This window comes from Vigna radiata, chromosome 7, assembly GCF_000741045.1.
Source record: "Vigna radiata var. radiata cultivar VC1973A chromosome 7, Vradiata_ver6, whole genome shotgun sequence".
Taxonomy (NCBI): Eukaryota; Viridiplantae; Streptophyta; class Magnoliopsida; order Fabales; family Fabaceae; genus Vigna; species Vigna radiata.
The window spans coordinates 47,224,544-47,250,300 of record NC_028357.1 but is presented as its reverse complement, the minus strand read 5'-3'; the positions used below and the strand labels follow the sequence as shown (position 1 = coordinate 47,250,300).

At 33.4% G+C, this 25,757-nt stretch overlaps 3 protein-coding genes across 6 annotated transcripts; all 3 read left to right on the top strand.

Moving 5' to 3' along the window:
- Nucleotides 1-2,670: 2,670 nt before the first annotated feature.
- On the top strand, nt 2,671-11,488 carry LOC106768648 (ABC transporter B family member 11). Its single transcript, XM_022784002.1, has 12 exons — nt 2,671-2,978; nt 3,226-3,280; nt 3,385-3,560; nt 3,662-3,883; nt 3,970-4,208; nt 4,330-4,855; nt 4,988-5,261; nt 5,399-6,198; nt 9,485-9,751; nt 9,942-10,205; nt 10,333-10,626; nt 10,773-11,488. The coding sequence occupies exons 1-12, from the start codon at nt 2,739-2,741 to the stop codon at nt 11,124-11,126; spliced, it is 3,711 nt and encodes a 1,236-aa protein (XP_022639723.1). The 5' UTR covers nt 2,671-2,738; the 3' UTR covers nt 11,127-11,488.
- Nucleotides 11,489-13,863: 2,375 nt separating this feature from the next.
- LOC106765835 (protein CHUP1, chloroplastic) lies at nt 13,864-21,131 on the top strand. Of its 4 annotated transcripts, none has more exons than XM_014650591.2 (9): nt 13,864-13,991; nt 14,066-14,207; nt 16,740-17,272; nt 17,707-18,198; nt 18,281-18,412; nt 19,035-19,216; nt 19,310-19,421; nt 20,127-20,270; nt 20,559-21,131. In XM_014650591.2, the coding sequence occupies exons 3-9, from the start codon at nt 16,742-16,744 to the stop codon at nt 20,664-20,666; spliced, it is 1,701 nt and encodes a 566-aa protein (XP_014506077.1). In that variant the 5' UTR covers nt 13,864-13,991; nt 14,066-14,207; nt 16,740-16,741; the 3' UTR covers nt 20,667-21,131. The 4 variants fall into 4 exon arrangements, with proteins under 4 accessions (XP_014506077.1, XP_022639721.1, XP_014506078.1 ...); XM_022784000.1 differs by having other exon boundaries at nt 13,867-13,991; nt 14,077-14,207; XM_022784001.1 differs by lacking the exons at nt 13,864-13,991; nt 14,066-14,207 and adding an exon at nt 16,335-16,539.
- A 1,618-nt stretch (nt 21,132-22,749) lies between these two features.
- Nucleotides 22,750-25,442, top strand: LOC106765485 (diacylglycerol O-acyltransferase 3, cytosolic). Its single transcript, XM_014650127.2, has 2 exons — nt 22,750-23,111; nt 24,607-25,442. Exons 1-2 carry the CDS (start codon nt 22,836-22,838, stop codon nt 25,321-25,323), a joined length of 993 nt encoding a protein of 330 aa, XP_014505613.1. The 5' UTR covers nt 22,750-22,835; the 3' UTR covers nt 25,324-25,442.
- The last annotated feature ends 315 nt before the right edge of the window (nt 25,443-25,757 follow it).

The window sequence follows — 25,757 nt, the reverse complement described above, 5'->3', positions numbered from 1 at the left end:
ATTAAATAATTAAAAATCAATTTATTAGACATTTATGAATAAAATAAAATAAATATTAAAATAATTTTCAATTAAAAAGAACATGTATTGTTATACTATTTAGTTTAAAAATTAGTACAATTCAGTTTAAAATTAGTATAGTTACTAGTTCAGTTCAGTTTATATTGTAGTTTAGTTAAAATAGTGTAGTTTACAATTTAGTTAATAGTTCAGTTAGTGTAATTTACAATTCAGTTAATAGTTTAGTTTAGTTTACAGTTCAGTTAATGCAGTTTACAGTTCAGTTAATAGTTCAGTTCAGTTCATACTACATTACAGTTTTTCAGTTTGATAAAACAAAATATAGTTCAGTTGTTTTACAGTTCACTTTAGTTTTTAGCAGTGCAGTACAGTTCAGTTGGATTTGTCCACCCCTAAGTAACAGTGAGACTAAGATGTATGAGGAATGTAAACTATATTTGTATATATTTCTTTTTGTATATTCCATATTTCCTCTTCATTATATGAAGTTTATATTTTGGAAAAAAATTATGTAATCTTAAAAAGAGGATTGTAATGCATATTTGTTATAAACAATTTTACTTTTTATTTTAAAATTATGTTTATAAATTTATTATTATAATAAAGGAATATCCACAATCAATTCTGAATAAAAAAGACATCAATTATGTTTAATTTCACACAAATCTCAAAAGCTTATCTTTCTTATCATCCTCTTCTTTTTTTTTCCCAAATCTCATCCTATCTATTTAAAAGCAAATAAAGTGAATGCACATGTCTCCTCCTCTCCCTTGTCAAAAAGAGAATACTTACTATAAAACTCAACTGAAAAACACTGATAATTTCCTTACACTTATAGATAACTAAAAATTATTAATTTTCATAACAGCTATTTTGACATAACCATTAATTTAATTCTCAAAAGTATTTTTTTTTTCTTTCCTAATTAACTCTTCAAATTTTGAAGACTAACAAAAATTCTTAAGCATTTTATTTTGAAATGTTTATCCCATTACTTCTAAAAATGGTTGTGATTGAGTTAAATTGTGGCATCTTAAGCTATAGATGACAGTAACCTGCACAAATTGCATGTTGCATGTCTACAAGGCATCCCAATAAGTTGCCAAAACCTGCAAGTAATTATCATACAAATCACTTTATTGCACAAAACTTTCATGGTTGAATGAGAAGTTAAAATCACTCACAGATTAAAAGAATAACAAAAAGGTAAGTTTTCTTATACCTTGTTTACTTGAGTGAATTTGGAGGAGAGTAATTGAAAGGATTTGAAAATAATTTTTTTTTTGTTTATTTGAATAGATTTGGAGCTAAGTGAAAATAAATTTGAAAATAAAATTTGTAAAAATTAATATAAGATTTAATTTATTCTCTCTCAAATCCTTAATATATTTTTAAGAAAAAAAACACTAAAGTGAAAGCACTTCCCTATGACTAGTGGTCCAAAGGAGATGATGGTAGTAAAGATTTTGGTTAATCGTAAGTTTAAATCTAATGATTGACACCTTTGAAAAAATAAAAATAAATAAATACTTTTTTAATAAACTAAACTTGATTTATGTACATGTAAAGACAAAAAGTTATGAAGCTAACTTATAAATAACTATGGAGAAACTTATACTAAACATTCTCTAAAGCATTTTCTTTAAAAATATTAACGTTAAAAATTAAATATCACATAAAATCCATCATAATCATATTATATATCTTTTAAAATAGTAATTATAATAGACAATACTTTACTATATATCATAACATGTCATAAAACAACCGTGTAAAAATCATTATACTATTATAAGGAATTTAGAAGAAAAATATATAAAAAAAAATCCAGCTCAAAGTAGTTAAAATTCAAATTAATTGTTAGTTCTGACTTATAGTGTCGTTTAATTTTCTTATTATTTTTCTCTTGGTTGTTTTCATGGAGAAGTTCGTTCAAATATACTCTGTATATCAATAATGTAATTTTTTTTTTTTGTAGAATTAGAATATTTTAATTAAATTCAAATTTAAGTAACTGTTTTTTCCGGTTAAAGACTTTAGAGTATGAACTTCCAATACAACACTTATCTTATTCTTATTATAGGTTGTTTTGGGTAAGTCTTTCATAAATTATAATTTCTTTTTTCTTCTTCCAATTTCATGCCATAGGGGTCCCACCAAAATATGATTCTCTCGCGCCTAATTTCACATCTAACAAAACGGTAAGGAATACATTTTAACAGAGCATGAGCATAGTTTGTAATATATTTGCATTATTTTAACACAACTTTAAACCTTAAATTAATTGCTGGCTTTGATGATGGGCATCTAATCCTATTCTTCTTTTTCTGCTTGTGATTAACAAATGTAACTTATCTTTTTCTGGTTTTGAAGGTTCTTTGATCATGTTGCATCTTAGTCTCCTCTGTCCTGTTAAGGTTTACTGTTAAATTCTGTTGTTGCCTTGTTCCTCCTCATTTCTATCTATTGTTGAATTTATTTAAGTCGGCTTATTTTCCAATTTACTTCAGTGGTGACTCATGATGGAAAAACCAAATAGAAGTCTCAATCTAGTGAGCTTCCCTCAATAGCTGCTTTCTTGTGGTGTTTGTACCAGCAGAGGTTTTCCTTGGGAATATGGTGGCCAAAGTTAGCTTTGGATGTTACTTCAGCTGAGATAACAGGATCAAGAATCAATTAGTCATCCACAAGCTGTGGGTATTGAAAATACCTAAGAAATGGCAAGGCAGCAAGATTCCAAGAAGAACAAGGTGAAGGATGAAAGCAACAAAACAGTACCCTATTACAAACTTTTTTCATTTGCAGACTCTTCAGATTATCTACTGATGTTTGTCGGGATAGTAAGCGCTGTTGGAAATGGAATAACTAAGGCTTCAACGAATATAGTTATGGGAGAAGCAATTGATGCTTTTACACAAAATGGTAACACTAAACACGTAGTTCATGAAGTTTCCAAGGTAATCACCAGCATCACTTTATTCAAAATCGATGTTACAAAAATATGTAAGGAATTTATGAAGCAAAGTAGTCTGAGGGTAAATGAAAATAGTGATATGGAATGCTTTTAATTTTTATTTTATCCAACTCCTTTTTTTCTGTTTAACAATTTTATGGAAATTGCTTAATTGCATAAGAACTAATTCAAGTTTGTGAAGAACTGTTTGGTTTAAAATCCTAACACAAAATGATTTGTTTCATGCTCAGGTGTCTCTGAAGTTTGCAGTACTAGGTGTAGCTTCCTTTCTGACAGCTTTTCTACGTGAGCATGCCAGTTCTCTGCTCATTATTTATACTGTATAACTAGAAAAGAAAATTATTCTTAGATAACAATGAAAGGAGTAATTCAAACATGTACCATTACAGAGGTGGCTTGTTGGGTGTCCACCGGGGAGAGGCAGGCAGCGAGAATAAGAGGCTTATACCTCAAAGCAATTTTGAGGCAAGATATCAGCTTCTTCGACAAGGAAACCAACACTGCTGAGGTTGTTGGAAGGATATCAGGTGACACATTTCTTATCCAAGAAGCCATGGGAGACAAGGTATTAATGGGTGACACAGTTCTTCAAAACCCAAATCATCACCATTTCATCAGAGTAAAATAAGAATGACTTTTTTTTTCTCATTTTGTGCGATATACCAGGCAGGAAAATTCATAGAGTGTGTGGCATGCTTTTTAGGAGGTATAGCCATAGGATTCATCAAGGGTTGGCTTCTAACTCTTGTCCTTCTATCTTGTGTTCCACCTCTTGTTTTCTCCGGTTCCATAATGAGCTTTGCGTACGCAAAGTTGGCATCCCGCGGGCAAGCAGCTTATTCTGAAGCAGCAACCGTAGTAGATCGCACAATTGGTTCAATTCGAACTGTATGTGAATCATTATAACTTTACTTTCAGGTTGTTCTTTTCCATGTCCCAAGACTGCAGCAGCATATAAAGTTCCTCCAATGCAGGTTGCATCATTTACGGGCGAGAATCAAGCCATAGCTCAATACAGTCAATCCTTAACCGATGCTTACAGGACTGCAGTGCAAGACGGAATGGCTGCTGGTTTAGGCCTTGGTTCAATCCGTTTATTTATTAACAGTAGCTTTGCATTGGCTGTATGGTTCGGAGGGAAGATGGTACTAGAGAAAGGCTATACAGGAGGTGAAGTCATGAGTATATTTTACGCGCTATTTTTTGGCTCCATGTAAGCTAGTTTCTTCTTTAACATCTATTTCGCCGGTGCATCCATCATATATCTTACAATTTTTCTCCTAAGCTTGGCAGGAAAACTTGATATGCTTTTCAATGTTAATATTATTTTTCAGGTTGTTGGGACAGGCTTTTACAAGTTTAACTGCATTCATTGCAGGACAGGCTGCCGCCTTTGAAATATTTGAAACAATAAACAGGCAGCCAAAAATTGATGCTTATGATACTGCAGGTCGACAGGTAGATGATATTTCTGGAGATATAGAACTTAGGGAGGTTTGCTTTTGTTATCCTTCAAGGCCAGATGAATTGATACTCAATGGATGTTCCATTTCAATATCAAGTGGCACTACTGCAGCTTTGGTTGGGAAAAGTGGCAGTGGGAAATCAACAGTTATTAGTCTGATTGAGAGATTTTATGATCCACAAGCCGGAGAAGTTCTCATTGACGGCATCAACCTCAGAGAATTTCAATTGAAATGGATCAGACAGAAAATAGGCCTTGTCAGCCAGGAACCAGTCCTTTTTACTGGTAGCATCAAAGAAAATATTGCTTATGGTAAGGAGGGGGCAACAGATGAAGAAATCAGAGCTGCAATTGAACTTGCTAATGCAGCCAAATTCATAGATAGATTTCCGCATGTGAGCTCACAAATTCGTCTTTTGAAATTTGCCATGTTGTGCTTATTCAATAATATTAATTTCAAATAATACAATGCAAAGTCTATCTAGTATATTTATTACCTCATTGGTTGTGTAAAATTGTGATTTTAGGGACATGATATGATTGTCGGTGAGCATGGTACACAGCTCTCTGGGGGTCAAAAGCAAAGAATTGCCATAGCACGGGCAATTCTAAAAGATCCAAGAATTCTACTCCTTGATGAAGCTACAAGTGCCCTTGATGCTGAGTCTGAGAGAGTGGTCCAAGAGACACTGGACAAAATTATGATAAACCGAACAACTGTCATTGTAGCACATCGCCTAAACACAATAAGGAATGCCGATACAATTGCTGTTATTCATCAAGGAAGAGTAGTAGAAAATGGTAGATATACTATGTTGCTACATGAATGGAACTCATTGTGACAATTTTCTTTCATGTTTTTCTGTCTCTAGCACACTTGCACGTCATCATTTTCCTTCATATATGCATTATTGCATTCTTATCTTTCAACTGTTTAGGTGTCCATGCTGACCTCATTAAAGATCCTGATGGGGCTTACAGCCAACTCATTAGATTGCAAGAAATTAGGCACTCAGATGTTACAGATGACTCGGGAAAGCTAAAAAGCAGCAGTCGTCACTCATGCAGAATATCAAATGATATGCCTACTACACTTAATCTCTTGAAAACATCAGAAGGAGAACCTGAAGTTCTTACTCCAGCAGCACCGCATTCCTCTCCAAAAGTCTCGTTCCTTCACCTTGCTTATCTTAACAAGCCTGAAATTGCAGTGTTAGTCCTAGGGACTCTAGCAGCCATAGTAACTGGGGCCATACTTCCTCTTGTGGGGTTTCTTACCGCCTGCATGATAAATACTTTCTCTGAGCCAGCAAATGAACTTCGTAAAGACTCAAAGTTTTGGGCTGCAGTATTTATAGCCCTTGGAGCCGCTGGCTTCATATTTCATCCACTAAGGTCCTACTTTTTTGCTGTAGCTGGTTCGAAGTTGATAAAAAGGATCCGGCTAATGTGTTTTGAGAAAATTATTCACATGGAAGTAGCCTGGTTTGACAAAGCTGAGCATTCAAGTGGAGTACTGGGAGCAAGGCTGTCAATTGATGTGGCTTCTATTCGAACTTTTGTTGGGGATGCACTAAGTTTGATGGTTCAAGATATTGCTACAGTAGTTATAGCCTTGGCAATTGCCTTTGAGGCAAACTGGCAGCTTTCTCTCATCATTCTTGTTTTGCTACCACTATTATTAGTAAACGGACAAGTGCAACTGGGGTCCATGCAAGGAGTTGTCACTGATGCAAAGGTTTGCAAGTAACTCATATTAAACCAATAACTAATATGAAAACATGTGAAAATATCTAAATTTCAAACATGGTGAGAAAAGGGTGATGTGAAACTTTAGATCTAAATGTAACCTAAATGAATTATGTTGAGTTGCGAGGAAATAATATCAATTATTGAGTCTATTTAGATATTATGGGGATACGAAGATTACTATTAACTATTGTATTCATTTCTAAGGTGGTAAAGTTTGTTAAAGTGTTAACAATGGAGTAGATTAAATCAAAGTAATGTAGAATAAATTTTGGTGGAACATATATAAGGTAAATATGGAGAAAAAATGTTTCATATATGGTCATAAAAGAATGCTACACTACTACAAAAATTTCTACTTCTTCAAATGAACTCTCAATAGTTGCTTTTGTAGGCCTGTACATTCATGTTTCTCATTGGGTGAAAAGTAATCACTACAAGTCCTATAATTTACACAATAGGTAATGTTTTGGTAAAAGAAAAAAAATAGAAAACAAAGAGTAAATTATACATCTTCTCATGCATTGTAAAAAGCAACCTATTTTAATTATATTAGAAATAAATGATGAAGAAGCAAATGTATCGTTTGATGAAGTAAAAACCATCAAACGGTAAGAAATATTCTCTAATTTTAACATCTATGTTTCTTTAATACTCCAAGTCTTGATCTTAGCAATTTAAACTTATTGTTTGGAAGTGTCTTCATCATTATATCTCTTAATTGATTTTCAAAACTGCAATGCACCAATCTGATTTCTTATGATTTCTCTACTTCCCTTATTGCATGATATTTAACCTTGATATTCTTTGTTCCTCAATGCTAAACGGCTTCTTTGGAATTGCAATAGTAGATTGTTATAAACTCTTAAAACAGTTCCTTCATTCTCCTCTTAGCCAAAATCTGAAATTATTTTCTAAGCCAAATGGCTTGATTTGCTGCAGTAGTTGTCTGTTGTATTCTTTGCATCATCAGAACTTCTTGCCTAATCACTACCAGAGTAACCTTAAAGATTTTCACTCTTCTTCAAGATCTGAAGCCCGAGGTCAATCGTGCCTTTGTAATACCTCAAAACTTGTTTTGTTGAACCCGTGTGAACTTGGCTTTGAGAGTGCATGAATCGGGATAATAAGCTTGCAACAAAAATTAAATTTGGTCTGGTTGGAAATCGATGCAACAAATCTCCTACCCAAGAAAATAATTTATTAGACCAAGGTCCATCATTTCAAATTCTTGCCCCATATTCATTTTAAATTGTTTAGAGTGTCTGACTCACTCAGAAATTCCAAGAAAACATCAACATACATGGAGATAGTGAGTTATAATTTATTTTCTCATGTGACATACATATTGGCTTGATTCTCACTTCGTGTAAAGCTTTGCTTCATAAGGTAATCATCAATTTTGTTGTACCCCCCTTGGAGCTGTGCAGGGTTTTGTGAAGCTTGTAAACTTTTATATCATTGGTCAGAAATCCCTCTGGTTGTTTAACAAAATTCCTTCCTCAAGTAGCCCATTCGGAAAGGTTGACATTGGCATAGGCATCTTCTAATGGTTTGGTGCCCCCTAACAAGTACTTTAAAATCATTATCCGATACATCTTTTTTTAGACTTTCAACATTTGTTCTTTCAATGTCTAGAAGACTTTGGCTTGGTCTCTTTGCTAGCATCTGACCCCAATTCCACTTGGATAGTTCATCAAACCTCCCATCCCTACTAATGAGGATGATGTCTGCCTAGAGGTTGTACAGACGATATCCTTTTGAGTTTATGTTGAAAAGGATGCAAATGTTTTAACCCTGTATGCTTTTAGAATAAAGGCTTATCAAATGCATACAAAAACTGCTATTTTTTTCGAATAAAGTTTTTTTTTTCAGATCAAGTTTCGAAAGGTGTTTTTCCTTCCAAAGCCTTGGCTGACAACATATTTTGCAAAAAAAAAATTTACTACTTTAATCTAAAATGTCTTCGGGATACCCATTTGGCCATCTTTATTATTGTTTCTTTCTTTCTTTCACTCACTCTATTTTGTTGAGGCGTAGGGAATAGTCAACTAGTGTTTAATTCCATTAAAACCACAGAACTTTTCAAACTCCTTTGTTGTATATTCAGTTTCGCTATTAGACCGAAGCTTCTTTATTTCACCGTTTGACTCTCTTTCTCAACCATTGTTTTAAACTTCTAAAATACTGTGAAGAGTTCAAATTTTTTCTCTAAAATAATACTCAACACATCCTTGTAAAATCACCGAGGAACAAAAGGAAGTATCTACTGTAATTCAGGAGGCTATGCTCGTAGATCCACTAATGAGCATAAGCTGCATTTTTATTTTTTATTTTGCTCTCCAAGTTACTACCAAACAAAAAAGGCAATTTGTTCTATTTTCCATATTGCACATGCATCACTTGAGTCATCCGTTGTCCCTTTGGTGTAGGAAACTTCATCTTCTCATACTAATGTTACCCCTAAGATATATCATAAGAATGCTTTTGAAGTTGTTTCTGATGAGGGAAATTTCCCCCCTCATCAAGATCAACATCAGAGGAGAGAGAAGGAACCCAAACTCCAATTGTTTGAGTCAAAGATAAATGTTCGTACTTTTGAACCTTAAGAAAATTACTTGAATACTAATTGTGAGTCTAACCTTGATGACCTACCTATTGCCTTGAGAAAAGGAAAAAGGTCTTGTACCAAGTATCTTATTTTTTAATTTGTGTCCACTAAACACTTTTTTGTACAACACTAGAGTTTTCTCTCAGCCTTTTGATACACTTAGAACCACTACACTCTTTTGTGATAATAAATCAATTATTGGTATTGCTCAGAATCTAGTTTAGCACGAGAGGAGAAAACATATAGAGATAGATGGACACTTCAACTAGAAAACTGATATACTGCAGAGGAATACGAAGAGTTGTCATTAACTATTGTATGTATTTCTTGGGAAGCAAAATTCTATATAATGTATCCTCTTCTACTGTTTAGATCAAGTTCTTAAATCAGAATTTCTTTCCTAACCTTTTCAAGTAATTAATCAGACCTGTTTCCTTCACCTAATCTTATATTGAAATGGGTAAACGGGTAACCCTGCAGAGAAACAAAAAAGGCAACCATTCATCAATATTACTTGATTGCAAGTGGATTTTTTTAGTTTTACCATTCTTAGATCCAATGGAAGTTGTGGGAATGATGTGGCAGGGAAAGGATTTTGTCTCTATGTTTAATTCGTACTAATTTCCATTGTACCAATGGTTAATGTGATCTATATGTTGCACAGAAACTCTACGAAGAAGCAAGTCAAGTAGCAAATGATGCAGTAGGGAATATCAGAACAGTAGCTTCTTTCTGTGCAGAAGAAAAGATGATGAAGTTATACCAGAAGAAATGTTCAGGGACCATCCAGACAAGTATAAGGCAAGGTTTAGTCAGCGGAACAAGTTTTGGGATATCACTCTTCTTGGTGTTCTCGGTTAATGCAGCCGGCTTTTATGCTGCAGCCCGACTTGTCGAGAGCGGGAAAACATCAATCTCAGATGTTTTCCGAGTAAGTTAATCCTATCCTTGTCACCATTTCAGATATAGTGTTTTCTACTCATTGCTGACAAAGTATAAGCTAATATCTCAAATAAATCAAAAAGATGTTTTCTCTTTCTTTCAAATAAACATCATAAATAATTTAGGAGCTATGCTCATCATATTTTACTATCATTGAAAAACTCACTCTAATTTTTCAGGTATTTTTCACTCTCAAACTGGCAGCAATAGCAATGACACAATCTGGCTTCATGGCCCCAGGTGCAAGTAAAGCAAAAAGTGCTCTTGCTTCTATATATGCTATTCTTGAGCAGAAATCAAATATAGACCCCAGTGATGAGTCTGGAATGATGTTGCAAGAAGTGAGAGGAGAGATTGAGTTCCACCACGTCACTTTCAGGTATCCAACCAGGCCTGATGTGCTTGTATTCAGAGATCTTTCCTTGACTATTAACGCAGGAGAGGTAACTTACCAACTGATGCATTTATTTGTTTGATGCACAATTCTCATAAGAATACATGATCTTTTCCAAACATTACCATCTCTCTTAAGGGAGAATCTAAGAGTTTGATTATACTGATGGAAATCAGACAATTGCTCTAGCTGGAGAAAGTGGAAGTGGAAAGTCAACAGTAATCTCATTATTGCAAAGATTTTATGACCCAGATTCAGGCCAGATAACACTAGATGGAACTGAAATAAAAAATCTACAACTCAAATGGTTTAGGAAGCAGATGGGCCTGGTAAGCCAGGAACCTATACTGTTTAATGACACCATCCGAGCCAATATTGCATATGGAAAAGGTGGTGATGCAACAGAAGCTGAAATTATAGCAGCAGCAGAACTGGCGAATGCGCACAAATTCATTAGCAGTTTGCAACAGGTAAATTACACACTATTCAATGAGCTCAATATTTTCCTAAGACTAGTGCTACAACGAATTATGTGGCAAATTTTTAAATAACTAGACATCGAATTCTAAACACCTTATGAATAAAATTTTAAATTATTGAAAAACAACACATGCAGGGTTACGATACAGTAGTAGGGGAGAGAGGGATTCAACTATCGGGAGGACAGAAGCAGCGGGTGGCAATTGCAAGAGCCATAGTAAAGAGTCCAAAAATATTACTGCTAGATGAAGCCACTAGTGCACTAGATGCTGAGTCTGAAAGAGTCGTTCAGGATGCACTTGACCGAGTGAGGGTGGACAAAACAACAATTGTGGTGGCTCACAGGTTATCCACCATAAAGGATGCAGATTCAATTGCAGTGGTTGAACATGGAGTCATTGCAGAGCAAGGAAAGCATGACACTTTGATTAACAAGGGTGGTATCTATGCTTCGTTAGTAGGCTTGCACACAACTCATGCTTCATCTTAGATCCATTATAGCTATTAGTACCTATTATCTAATGGTTTTTCACATCGTGTTTGGAAACTCCTTGAAAATGGAGGAATCACATTTAAGACAAACATCCGTGAAACCAAACACGCTATCATTCTATGTTAAAGGATCCTTTCTCTATGTTCTACTTCCTATATAATGTAATTTTCAGAAAACTCGAACACTCATTTAATCAAGGCAGCATCCAATGGCGTGCCCCTGTTCCCATTAACCCTTGTTTCATAGAAAATCAAACCTAGTTTGCTTTTCCAAAACAATTATCCAAAGTGAACTTGAAATATGAAAAAAACACATAGTTTATGGATTAAATTAAATAATCACACTTTAGGTTAAACGAATAACATACCTTACAATTCACAAACAAAGGATGCTCTTGTCTACAGCAACAAGAAGCTACCGTTTTTATAGTTTTTCTTTGGGGTGGGCCTGTAGTATGTTGTCTCGTGCAATTGTTTCCTTCACTTCATAATTACTTTCTGCACCTCTCTTTTATAATGAAATGTAAACAAAATTAAAATACTTGTACTTTCCAAAAAATAAAAAAAAAATATATATGAAACAGTTAAGAAAAGATTATAATTAAGTGATTAAAATTTTAATTTATATACTTATTAGAAAGTAAAATTTTAATATTTTTTTTTCAAAGAAAAAATTATACTAAATTAAAATTAGTGCTTATCTCTCTCTATATATATGGGGTTACGCATGTTTTTCAGTTGATACATTTTAACAATGTGTACCGGGTTTCAGTAGACAAAAATACGCTTATATATCATGAATTCTAAGTTTTAAGGTTAAGGGTATATTAATAATTTTCATTCTCAAAATTAAAAAAATAAAAAAATAAACCTCGAAACCCTTACCCACCTTTCTCATTCCTCTCAATCATTTCTCTTTCCTCTCTTTCACTCTAAGATTTTTTCTGTCATCTAAAAAAATCAGAAACATTTGTCTTATTTTAATAATTTTCATTCTTAAAACTAAAAAAAGAAACCTCAAACTCTTACTCACCTCCTTCATTCCTCTCAACCCTTTCTCCATCATCTCTCTCACTTAAACATTTTCATCTCTACACTAACCCCAACTAAAATTATTACACAATTTATTTTTGTGAAGAGTTGAGTGGTTGACATATTCTACTTCAGAACAAAGTTCATTCAAAATCTCTTTAATTTCATTATTTTCACTATATATATTACAGCCAACGGGCATAACTTGCACCAAAACTTATGAACATTCTTCCTTTACATTTTGAGACTACTACATAACATTGCTCCGTGGCCATTTAATTTTTTTTTTTTGTAGTGATTCATTAACTTGTTTTTCTTTGTTAAAGAAAAAACAAATCAAAATATAATAAAAATTCTCAATAATAAAATCAAATAATAAAAGTTCTAAATCTTGAAATTTTATTTAAAATTATATAAAGAAAAAATTATGTGTTTTAATTTTTTTTATTTATGTAAGTATGTTTTTTCTAACCATTCTATTTAATATGGTTAGTTTTTGGAAAAAAAATTAAAATATTACAAGTTATTATGAATAAATTGAGGTTAATTTATCTCTTTATTCAATGTATAAATTCTAATAAAAAATCGCATAATAAAAATAAAAGACTATTTTTCATGAAAATAATATTTTAAATTTTTTTTATAGATGAAAATAAGTTATATAAAGATTTTACCTTGAAATGTTCCATATATATATATATATATATATATATATATATATAGAGAGAGAGAGATAGATAGATAGATAGATAGATAGACAGATAGATAGATTTCACTAAAGGAATTGATTTTTTGGAGAAAAAATAATTATCACCAAGAATCAATTAATAGCAATACCATGATTTAAAAATAAATAAAGAGTGTATTTGGTGGCGTGAAAAACAGGGTAGACTTTTTGATGGTTACATCAGACACCTAACCCCACTTCTACAAACCATAGTCAAACTTCACAAAATGGCACCCAAAGAAGAAAGATCAATGCAATAACGCAGAATGAAAAATGCCATAAAAGTGGATAACTTTCTGGCTGAGGAACCATGAGTTCGTAACATAAATACAAAAAATCGATACCTATGTTTAGTTACACACACAATTGTTTGTAGCTAATCATAATCACGGGGTCCATGAGCAAATGATTGAGATTCCTGCTGCTGCACCAACACTGCAAGCTTCCAACAAGCACAAATGTTACAGTAATAATGCACAACCAGTGTTCGTTATAATGCTCACAACTGCCACTGAAGATGAACAGGTTGAAACTTGAAATGTAATTAATTGTATTATTCAGCCAATTAGCTGTTGGAAAGAGACAAAGAAATTTGTAACAAAAGGGATATAGTGAAAAGGTTGTTAAGAAATTAAAAACCGTTTGATAAGGACCTCAGCGGTGTCTGCCATCTTAAGATACTTCTAATTAGGCAATTGTACCTACCAGAAAAAGGTTTAATTTTGAGTTCAAACCTCAATTGCAAAAGGGGATAGAATTTTAGCACGTGTGCTCAAGAGCCAAATTAAAAAAAGACAAGGGATTTCAAAGATGAAAGTGCCATTCCCATTTCCTTAATCACAACTGCATTAACAAATGACTCCTTCTGTGATGTGAAGTGACAACAAACTTGGAAAGGTTTTGTTATATATATAAAGTATTCCTTCAAAGGGAATATCACCTATTACTTATATACTCAATCCCCTACCACCCTTTTTTGCCTTTCTCTGCCCTTTACATTTCCTTCTATTTTTCATAATCAAGATCAACTGCCACAAAGAAACGTGCATATAACACAAGCTACCACCCTCCTCCATTAATGGTGGAACCAAGCTGAAAGCCAAGGTGTCTTCCTCACACCTTTTTTTCTCTGTTTCTGCATGTTTATGAGTTCTTGCATTAAACTGATTTATGTGCAGATTCTTTCTAGATGATGACATGTAGGAGATTTAGTTGTCAAGGGTTGGAAAAAGTTTCCTTCTGATTCATGGGCTATCAAGGCTTTAAGACTGCAATATTACTGTGAAGTCTGAAGGGTGAAGGTGAACTCCTTTTTGGAAGGTATTTCGTTAATACTTTAGCTTTTACAAGAACTGATTTAAACACTGCATCCCTCTGCAGGCTCACATGATCTACATATCTATACATAACTGCGTTATTTGAATTTTAAGCTAAAAAATAGTAGTGTTTGACCCCGGAAACAATCCAAAGGAAAACTTGTCAAAAGGGGTCATTAAAAGGGAACCTTTTGAAAGGCTACAAAATAGATAGGTAGGTAATCTATACTTAAATTGGTTTAGTAGTGACAAATTATGCATGAATCCATTTAGTGTACTATTGTGCATGGTTGATGATGGTCCTCCAGTGTCAAAACAAGACAAACATGTGATTCATTAAAGATGTTGTTTGCATTCCCCTTATGCAGTATGTGGTACTAAAATCTAGTATGAGGTGGCTCTAAAATCTAGCTGCTGCAGCTGCTCTGCTACTCATTTTTCTCTCACTTTCATGAACTGTCACATGTAGACACTGCACAAATAGCTCCTTCACGTTTCACGGGTTCTCCTTTTCACTATGCGTTTTTGTCTGATATGAAAATTTTATAACACTATCTTTGACAAACATTCAGGTTGAACCCATCTGAGGGATCACTTTCTGCAACAAAATAGTCAAACTTGGTGCACAAATTGCTGGGCCATTGTGACATTCATGTCATCTCATACGTAACTCACATGCATCTTAAATAAGAGTCTTCAAGTTTTGAGTTCTTTTGAATTGCAATGGCCCTTTTCTGAAAAGAAACGCTTTTTCTATCTGCTTTTTGAGCCTTAAGGAATTGAAGTCTTGGCTTATTCATGAAACGCACTTTGTTTTGTGTCTTTTCACGCAAATTAAATATTGAGATTCCGTTGCTCACTCTTTCTTTTAGAAGTAATAATCATACTTAAACAACACGCACCAGAAACACTAACAGGTCCAAAAAAATAAGTATATTAGAGTTTAAAAAAAATAATTTTTAAACTTCACACTTATAGTAGTTAATAAATCATATAATGACCCTTCCTTTTGTGAGTGGATTTTCTTTATAAAAAAAGTGGTTTACACTGTGTATGTATCTTTCTTTATGGACCATGAAACAGTTTTGGTTTTGGGATGCACATTTACTGTCCTCCATTAATTCTCACTTTCTTTTTTCCATCTTCAATAAAATGATTATATAGGTGTTAGATAAAAAAGATAAATGGATAACATAAAGAAGTATACAATAATTTTATTAAATTTATTGTGATGACCTTAGCTTTAATCTGTGGTCCTTTGGATCTTGAAATTGAAGATAAGGAAAAGAATAGGACAGAAGGGAGAGTCTAATAAATTTGATTTTGACAGTTTTAAGACATAGGGATCCATATCCTAAAAAGAACACTTCTACCTTTACAAATGACGTTCTGTCCCCTTCACGTCCTATTAATCACACAATAGCATGGAGTTAGAGAGATATACTTTAAATATCTTTCTTTATTTTTATTTTAATCATTTTATACTTGTATTTTCTGTGTAAGGTTATCTTTTAACTTCTCTTTCATTTTATTTCAAATCATGATCATGACGATGATGATATACTTAGATCTCTTATTTATAATGCAGAAAACATGTTTTTTATTATTTTCCCCAACGAATCCTATGATCAATCATGATGTTTTTCTTTTTCTGAAAAAAAAAAAGTGTTTCTCTCTCTAGTATTATCATATAACAAGTCCCAAAAATCATATACTAAACTTTTTGTATGACTGTAAAGTACGTTGAACCTTTGTTGCACCTACTCTCCTCTGCTAGCTGTTGTCTTACATGTATATAGTTACATACAAGACACATAAAAAAACAAAATTTCTGACTTTCCCCAGTTTATGTTACAAAATATAAAATTCTTAAAAAATTATTGACATGAGGTTATATAATATCGTATTGTTATCCAAATTGAGGTCGAGGAAAGTTCGTGCTGATTAAAAATACGAAATATCATATAGAATTATGTAAGATTGTTGGGAAATATTCGTTCTTTTTATAAATTACAGCTGCGAGAACTACAATAAAAAAAAATACAACTGCAACTCATTTATCTTCATAATCCACCATTTAAGAATTTATATATGCTTTTCAAATTGCTATTATATTTCTCCTTATCATAACCCATGATCCATAGTTAAACTTTATAGTTACTCTGTAAAAATGGGCCTTCATTTGAAGCATGTTCTTTTAAAGTTAAAAGAAGTAGCTTTTGTTATGTCAAGTTAACAGTACAGGAAAATCTTCCAAAGTTTAATTTTGTTGTCAACGGTTGGTTCGGTTTGAAGGTGTTGTTTGTTCGTCTATGGCGACCCTGTTCGGTCACGAGGTGCCACACACTCCTTCTTTCACACACACGGACACGCTTGTCGCGTAACCTTTTTTTCCTTTTCTGTCTTTCTTCTGCATGGCACTGCCACCGTCACCGTTTCACACGAACAAAGCCTCTCTCTGCAACATTCCTGCTTTTCTTCTCTTTTGTCACTCTTTCATCTTTTTATCATCTCTCATCAGACAGACCCTTTTCAGTGATGAAGCAAAAGACGCCATCTTCCCCAATCACTGCAGGAACTGCGTTGAAGAAGCACGGTGACAACAACAAGTCCCTGCAGAGTCCACCGCAGCCGCGCCTCAGAGCTTCTTCCAAGGCTCCAAAATCACCACCAGAGTCATCAACCAGAGCCAAGTCAGTGCCCCTGGCCTTGAAGGACGTTTCAAGGGCCAAGAGGGGTGCTGTTGTGGGGTCTCGAAAGGGTAGGGAAGCTGAGGAGGCTGAGGTTGTTGTTGTTGCTCGGCCACGGCGAAGGCTTGGGGATTTCGGTTTGAGGAAGAGTGGAGATGATGACCCTGATGGGAAGAAGAGGAAGGAGTTACAGGAGAAGCTCGAAGTGAGTGAAAATTTGATCAAGAGTTTGCAATCTGAGGTGCTGGCGTTGAAGGAGGAATTGGAAAGAGTTAAGAGCTTGAATGTGGAGCTTGAGTCCCAGAACACGAAGCTCACTCGGAACCTTGCTGCTGCTGAAGCTAAGCAAGCAACTGTTGGGATTGGCAACAGTGGAAAGGTGAGAATTTGTAAGTTTTACCTCGGAAAATATGAACTTTGAAGAGAAGCTATTATATTTTTTCTGACCACCAAAGTTCCAGTTAATCTTTCACATGTTTGTTAATTTTTTGTCATAAATTGAAAAACTCGACTTTCTGTCACTCTTGATGGTGAATCGAGACCATTGTCATGAACAGGCTTAGAAACATATAATAATTTCTCAATATTTGAAGTTCCTTCTTGTTATTTTCATATTCGGTCTTAATTCCAAGTGTGGTTAATTCGTTTATTGCAGTCATCAATCACTGTTTGATTGGATTTTTCATGTTGTTGATAGTTGTTTACTCTTAAATTATGCTGGTACAAATTTAAGATCATGTGTTTGTTTTGTGCATAAAAATTTATGTTTCCCACATCTTGGAACTGAATCTGTTTTTCTTTTCTTGGATGAAGAAGGAGTCACTAATAGAACACCAGAGTCCCAACTTTAAAGACATACAGAAACTCATTGCTGACAAATTGGAACTGTCTAGAGTGAAAAAGGAAGGTAATCCTGAAGTTAATTTTGCCAAAGCATCAATTCCTTCACCAACCAGAAGTTTTTCCATTCATGAAACTAAAAGTATAGGAAGAAAATCTCCACCCAATATATACCCGCAGCCACCTCCACCACTACCACCACCAATTATAGAAAGAAATTCTGCACACAGCACATGCCTGCAACCCCCTCCGCCTCCTCCACCACCTCCAATTCCATCTCGGCCTTCAGCAAGATTATCTGACACCAAAAAGGGTGCTGCAATTGTTGAACTATTTCACTCGTTAAAGAGTAAAGATGGGAAGATAGACTCAAAAGGACCTGTGAATCATCAGAGACCAGTAGTTATTAGTGCACACAGTAGCATTGTGGGAGAAATTCAAAACCGTTCAGCTCATCTGTTAGCCGTAAGCTTTGCATTAAATGTGTTTTTAACTTTGAGATGTGTACTACTATTTAATGAGACTAATAAATGACCATCATTTCCAGATAAGGACAGATATTGAAACAAAAGGAGAGTTCGTTAATGACCTCATAAAGAAAGTAGTAGATGCAGCATTCACGGATATTGAAGAGGTCTTAAAGTTTGTTAATTGGCTTGATGGAAAACTATCATCATTGGTAAGTTTCTAGCGAAACTGTTTATCTGGCAGACGATGACTACTGCTTGAGCAGCCAATTGGTTTAACTATTTATCATTTAAGATATATTTGTAATTTCCTAGTATCTTTCTTATCTGTACGTTGATATTCTTTCTTTACACTTTTATTTGTCCTTTTCATTTTGCAAGTTTTAAATAAGAAAAATAATAATTAATGACAGATAAGAAGAAATATTTAATTTCTTTAAAAGTGACATGTAACAAGAAATGGAGGCAATACTTTTATATGAACTCTGAAAGATAACTTCATTGATTTAGCATTTAATGTCATCCTCCTTTCCTGTTCCCAAGAAAAAAAAAATGGTATATTCTATTCGTACATCTGCTCATCGAGCTTTACTGCTGCATATAGTTTAACCTTCATCGAGCCCTACAAGGAAAGGTGGTTATGCAGAAATGCATGACTTAAGGTATTAATGTTTAGTTTAATAATGTACATCTAATGAAGTTTCATCAGAAAATGAGACTGTACTACAAGGTTCTTAAAAGTATGCCAGTGTCACGTAATGTTGTAATCAGGTACAACATAAATTATAACTGGTTTCTTTTTTAAAACAAAGGACTGTATCTTTCATTCTGCAGGCTGATGAACGTGCTGTCTTGAAGCATTTTAAGTGGCCTGAGAAGAGAGCTGATGCATTGAGAGAGGCTGCAATTGAGTATCATGAACTCAAAATGCTAGAACAGGAAATTTCCTCCTACAAGGATGACCCTGATATTCCATGTGGAGCTGCCTTAAAAAAGATGGCCAGCCTATTAGACAAGTTAGATATGTTGTTCCTATTCATTAATCACTGATATGACACTTACAGGTCAAGGATGCTAACTCTGTCTCTCTTTACATCTCATTGTAACAGGTCTGAGAGGAGAATACAGAGGCTAATCAAGCTAAGAAGTTCAGTCATACATTCATATCAAGTGTACAACATTCCAACTGCATGGATGCTTGATTCTGGAATAATGAGCAATGTATGGTTTTTTATGCTTTATCTTTGAAATGAGAACATTGAATGAACGTAGTCTATACCTCTGAAGTGAGATCAATGTTCAATGTTCATACAAGGATGTCCCTGTGATTAAAACTTTCTGCGTTAAATCTCATGAGTTGTTTTTCTTTCAGTCATGTTTAACAAATTCAATGAAGTATGCATTTTACTTTGGACGTATTACTCAGGAGTCTGGTTACTGCATGATTTAGAAGATGTGACTGTCTAATTTGTTAATGATCACCAACAACTACAGGAGATGGCCGTACATTTCCAATGATCACAATCCATGTGTTTCTTATCATAAGTCATTTGCATTTATATAAGAGCATGATTGTTTCTCATGCTTTTCAATGTCTTCTCTTAGGGCCTGTTTGGAGGATACTTCTTCATAAACACTTCTAGCTGAGAAAAAAAACAAGAAAGAGACATGAAATTAGTTTCTCCATAGACTAAAACTACTTTGTACATGAATTAAAAGCAGGAATTATGAGAAGCTAATAGAAGTGTATCTTATACAGAATCAAATTTCATTTTTTTTTTTAGTTATTTTTCTCTCGTAGAAGTGTTTAGGAGAAACTTTCAAACAAACCCTTAGAAGATTTGTTGTCTTCTGTTGTTGTCTTTGCGCATGCTAAATTTGCCTTGTAAAACATGTGCTGGTGAATAATATATCATCTATACGCAGATAAAGCAGGCTTCCATGACCCTGGTCAAGATGTACATGAAAAGAGTGACAATCGAGCTTGAATCTGTTCGCAATTCCGACAGAGAATCTATTCAAGATTCTCTTCTGCTTCAGGGTGTGCATTTTGCATACAGAGCCCATCAGGTAAACTGTTAGCATCTTTCTGCAGAATTTTTGTCATCACTTCTGATTTTCCTCCGACTCTGTGGGTTGGAAAAATGTGTAACTAACAAATGTTCAGAAATTTGTGACTAAAGCACATCATAAATTGAATCCCTAAACATGTTTGTTTACATGTTATCAAAAGGCCACTCTCACTGAATGAAATATTATTTATCTTTCACAGCATGTTCTTCATTTTATTACATAGACCACATGCACCAATTTCATCATATACGAAGCTGTCATACTTATTTTAGCATGTTTTTATAGTTTGCTGGAGGATTGGACTCAGAAACAATGTGTTGTTTTGAAGAGATACGGCAACGTGTACCAGGACACCTAGCAGGTTCTCGAGAACTTTTGGCTGGCATACCATAATCATGGTAAACCACTGTTACTTAATGCTACAAAAGATGGGTATTCAACATTCATTATTCTTTTTCTCATCTCCAATGGCAATGCTTGTTAGACATGAAGAGATTCTGAAGAGAGAAAACTCAATAGTAAGGTCAAATGGCTAATAATGTGTCAGCTCCCAACATGTTAAATTTCCTGTTCTGAAGAGAGAAAACTCCATAGTAAGGTCATAGGGTCTTCACTTCAGGGTAGTTAAATTTCAACAGTGAACTCTATTAGGTGCATGTAACGAAGACCGTGAAGAAGAAGAAGAAGAAACTTTGGCTTTTGAAGGTGCATGTGATCAATGTTTATAGAGTTACTTCAATAGTATAACAGTCATGTTCAATCTGTAGAGATTGGGAAAAACACTTCTGAAGCGATTTCCACCGCATTATATAGTCAATTACGTTCTTTTCGTTCAAGAATGAAAATTTAATTGGAAAATCTTGTAAAAGTCATTCTTCTAAGGAGTAAAAGTAATGATGAAAAGTTGGAGGATATTTTTCATTATCAAAATAAATTCGATAGTTAAAAAAAAAAGTATATAACACTAATAAATGGATATTATTGATATTAAGAGAAAAATAATTAAGAATGACAAATCGGGTCGAACCAGACTGACTTACCTGAAAATGGGTTGGAGAATAAATTCGTCCTGAGTGGACTAGCCCGTATTTTTTATTTTTGCACTGTTTTATTATTTAATTGACAGAGCATTACTATTTTGACATTTTTTTTTTCTATACTGTTTGTTATTAACCAGACCTTTGACATTTTTTAATTTTCAAAAATAGTCTTAAAATTTATGTTTTTCTTTAATAAATGTTAATATTTGATGAAAAAGTTTTATTAAATTTTAAGATTCGATGAAAGATTTTATTTTTATTAGATTTTAAAATTCGTTTAAAGATAAAGAATTTTTTTTTAAATTTCAAAATTCAATAAAATAAAAGTATATTAACGAAAAGATATATTTTAAATATATCTTTATTTTTATTTAAATATATTTTAAAGATATATTTTAAAGATATATATTTAAATTTTTCTTTAAATTTCAAAATTCAATAAAATAAAAGTATATTAACGAAAAGATATATTTTAAATATATCTTTATATATTTTTCTTTAAAAATAAAATTTAATGATTTTATTTTTATTAGATTTTAAAATTCGTTTAAAGATAAAGAATTTTAAATACTCTGTTAATTAATAACATTAAATATAAACCGTTGAAATATAATAAAAGTATATTAACGAAAAGATATATTTTAATTAATTGGATAGATTTTCAAATTAAATTTAAAATAATTAAATCTGAACTTTTTATATGTAATATACTTCCGTAAAGGAGGAAAGTTATTTGATAAGAGTTTGAAAAATTTATATAAACAAGTAAAAACAATTCAGCGAATGTTTGTCCAGAAAAAAATTATTAAAATGTGAAATGATTTTTTATTATTAAAATTGAAATCATTAACAAATTATGAAATAACTTTTATAACAAATAATTGTAAAAACAAATAATTTATAAATTTCTTACTATTTTAATATTTTTTATTAAAGTAATTACTTAATTCAAAAAAGAAAATATTTATTAAAAATCTAAAATAAAAACAACTTTTTATTATGAATAATTGTTTAAATTTTAAAAGTTAATTATTGTTTGAATTCGAAAAGTGGTTATTAATATGATAAATTAAAAAAAATGTATAAAAAATAAATTCTTTAATGGTATAGATAATAACGAGTCGTCTAAGATCTATCTGTCACAACGCATCTTCTATGGCCACGTGTTCTTTAAAATGGTGACGCGTCAGCAAAAAGCTAACACGTGTCATCACTCTGTTTGCATCTCCACCGCAGGATGATGGGAAGTTAATCCAACGGCCGAGATCAAAGAAATTCATGAGCGGAACGAAAGAAACCCGTGGAAAACCAAAACGGTCACGCGCCCGCCATAGGCTAATCGAAAGTGCGATCCACGTCAGAAAGGCCCAATAAGAGATAGCCACGTTAGCTGAAAAAATTCAAAAAGAAAAAACGTGTTTGTTGATTTAGAAAAGAACATCCACAGAAGATTATCGAAGCATAGGAAAGATTAGAAAGGAAGAAAAGGAGAACTTTGCGTCGTTCGTTGCCATCGTCACGCATGGAGATTTCTGGCACCGTTTTCCGTCATGTCAGCTACGTCTCCGGCGCTGGGACTCACACGCGTTCCCGTGGCGTGGCTCCTCGTGTTGCGGTGAGAATGGGAACGGGTTCTGACTTCTGTGACGAGGGGCATCTGCAGTATTACCAGAACACCAAAAAGGTTCTCTCTCCCAAGAAAAAGTTGAAACTGCTGAAGGATTTCTCCAAATTAGGGTTCGCCTCGGATCCTCAGAAGCTTTCCATGTTCTATGATCTTCAACAAAACCTCACCTCGGTACAATTTTTTTTCCTTTTTCATCTTGTTGCTGTTGAGAATTATGATCGTGTATTATTCCTGCTTAATAATGATAATATTAATAATAATAACAATGTTTTATTATAATTTGATTTAGGCTTAATATGATTGTTTTGTTGGTCCTAATTTAAAATGTTCACTGTAATCCTAAATATGATAATTTGTGCTTAATTTAATCTTTTGCAACGAGAGTGAATGACATGTGATTTAATTTAATTATTGACGTGATACTTTAACCGTTCCACCTTACCACCATCGTTATTCATCTTCTCTATTCAACAATCACCCAGAAACACTACCCATGGCCACCTATTTATAGTTTATTTATAGAGTTGTCAACGGGTAACACGAATCCCATTGGTTACTCACTTGGTTACTCAACCTAACCAGCTCATCACGGGATACTCATTTAGTATTTAGTGAGTCAACGTAACCAGTGGATTACTCAGTGGATCAATTTAACCAACCCATCACGGATTTATAACTTAGTGAGTGATGGTTCATTTATTAGTGAATAGGAAAAATTTGTATTCGTATTTGATCCGGTATATCACTTGTTAATTCACTGATTGACTTAATTATAAAAATTTTTTATAATTCAAATTTAAACAAATTTTATTTTCAAATTTCATTTCACTTACATGGGTGTTAAAACTTATATAATTTTTTGAAGAAAAAATAAATAAATATATTTTTATGAAATTAAAATTAAATTTTAATAAAATAAAACTAAGTAGGTGAATTGCTGTGATCTATTCTAATAACTCTACTTACAATCATCTTCTCTGTCCAGCAATCACTACTGAATCCATTGCTGTCAATCAAATGAGTCCAAAACGAAAAAACAAATTTATGAAAAAAAGATCAAAAACCCTAACATTCCCAATCTGAACCTTCATCCCCCACTTTGTAAAACTCTGACCAGCAGGGAAAAACAATCCAAACAATCCTTAACCACTCGCAAAACGACAGATAAAAATCAAGAATTTTCCAAATCAATTTTGAAATGAAAACTATATATTTCAATTTACAAAAACTAGATAATACAACAAAAATCCCAAATCCAAACCCTCAACCACAAGTCTTGATTGCACATTGAAACCAACAATGGTATTAAGCCTTTGATTTAGATGTGATTAGTATTTTACAAATTTGGCCTAGCTCTGTTTTTCTTCTTTTATTTCTCCTTTTCTAATTGTGAAATTATAGATGTCAGGTCAGGGCATCTATTAAATATCGGATGTTAAGCTCGTGGATGAAATAATCCCAGAATCTATATTTGCGAATAAAAAATAAGGAGATCAAAATTTTTAATGTGTTTTTGCGTATTAAATAGGCTTATTAATTTTTATAATAACTATATTAACAGTAATAGAAACAACAATGTACAGAAATCTAATAATGATGATAATGATAGTTGAAGTTTTTTACCCAAGAAAATATTACTGAAATGGTGTTGTTTGACTGGATGCAGGATGCTGGCGACGTGTTACTTAGAGAGTTGGAAGCTGCAAGAGCAAAGGAGAAGGAAATGAAGAAAAAGAGGAAACAGGAGAAGAAAGCTAAACTCAAGGCCTCCAAAAAGAAGTGTGAATCTTCATCTTCATCGTCTGAATCAAGTGACAGCGATTGTGGTTGTGATCAAGTGGTTGACATGAACAGCTTCAGATCTGGTATTGGTGTCAGTGTTGTTGCTCCTGCTGCACCTGTGGATGAATCCCCAATACCCAAGACCACCCCCATTGTTGAGGACGGGAATTCACGTCGTGATGCCATGGAATTGTGCTCTAACAACGATCTCTCTGTTAGCAGTGTTAGAGATGGTGGTATTAAGAGAGAGAGTGCTGTAGTTACCACCAGTTCTGAGAAGAGGATTGAAGTCTGCATGGGTGGGAAGTGCAAAAGATCAGGGGCTGCTGCATTGTTGCAAGAGTTTCAAAAAGTGGTGGGTGTTGAAGGTGGTGCTGTTGTTGCATGCAAGTGCATGGGCAAGTGCAAAACTGCTCCTAATGTGAGAGTTCAGAATTCCGTTGATCATAGCCTTGCTCAGGGACTTGATGATTCTGTTAAGTTTCCAGCTAACCCTCTGTGCATTGGAGTTGGCTTGGAGGATGTGGATGCCATTGTGGCTAGATTTTTAGGGGAGAATCCCACAGATATAGGAATGGCAGGGGCAATTACGGCTACTTGATGTGGCTATGGAAACGACTTGTGTGCTATTTGTAAATGTATATATACTAGTTTTTTACCGGTTACTGACATTGTAATATTTTCTTAGTTTTAATAAAGAAATATATTTAATTTTAGTTAGATAAATATAGAATTGCAGATATGATAAGCATCATTAATAAACATTAATGCTTATTCAAATCATTATTGTTCATGTAAATTAATGCAGATTTAAAAAATGTTGGATTACCTCGAGACTTCGAATGCTTTTATTAGAAATGAATACATGGACATCTGAACATTGATCAACGTTGTCTGTCTTAAATTAACCCACTAATAAACTCAAAATCTAATTTTGATAAACATGTTAGAATTAAAAAAAAAAATGAGATAAGAAGTGTACTTTAAATGTATTTCAAAATGTTGAATGTACTCTTTTTTAAAGAGATTCGAAGA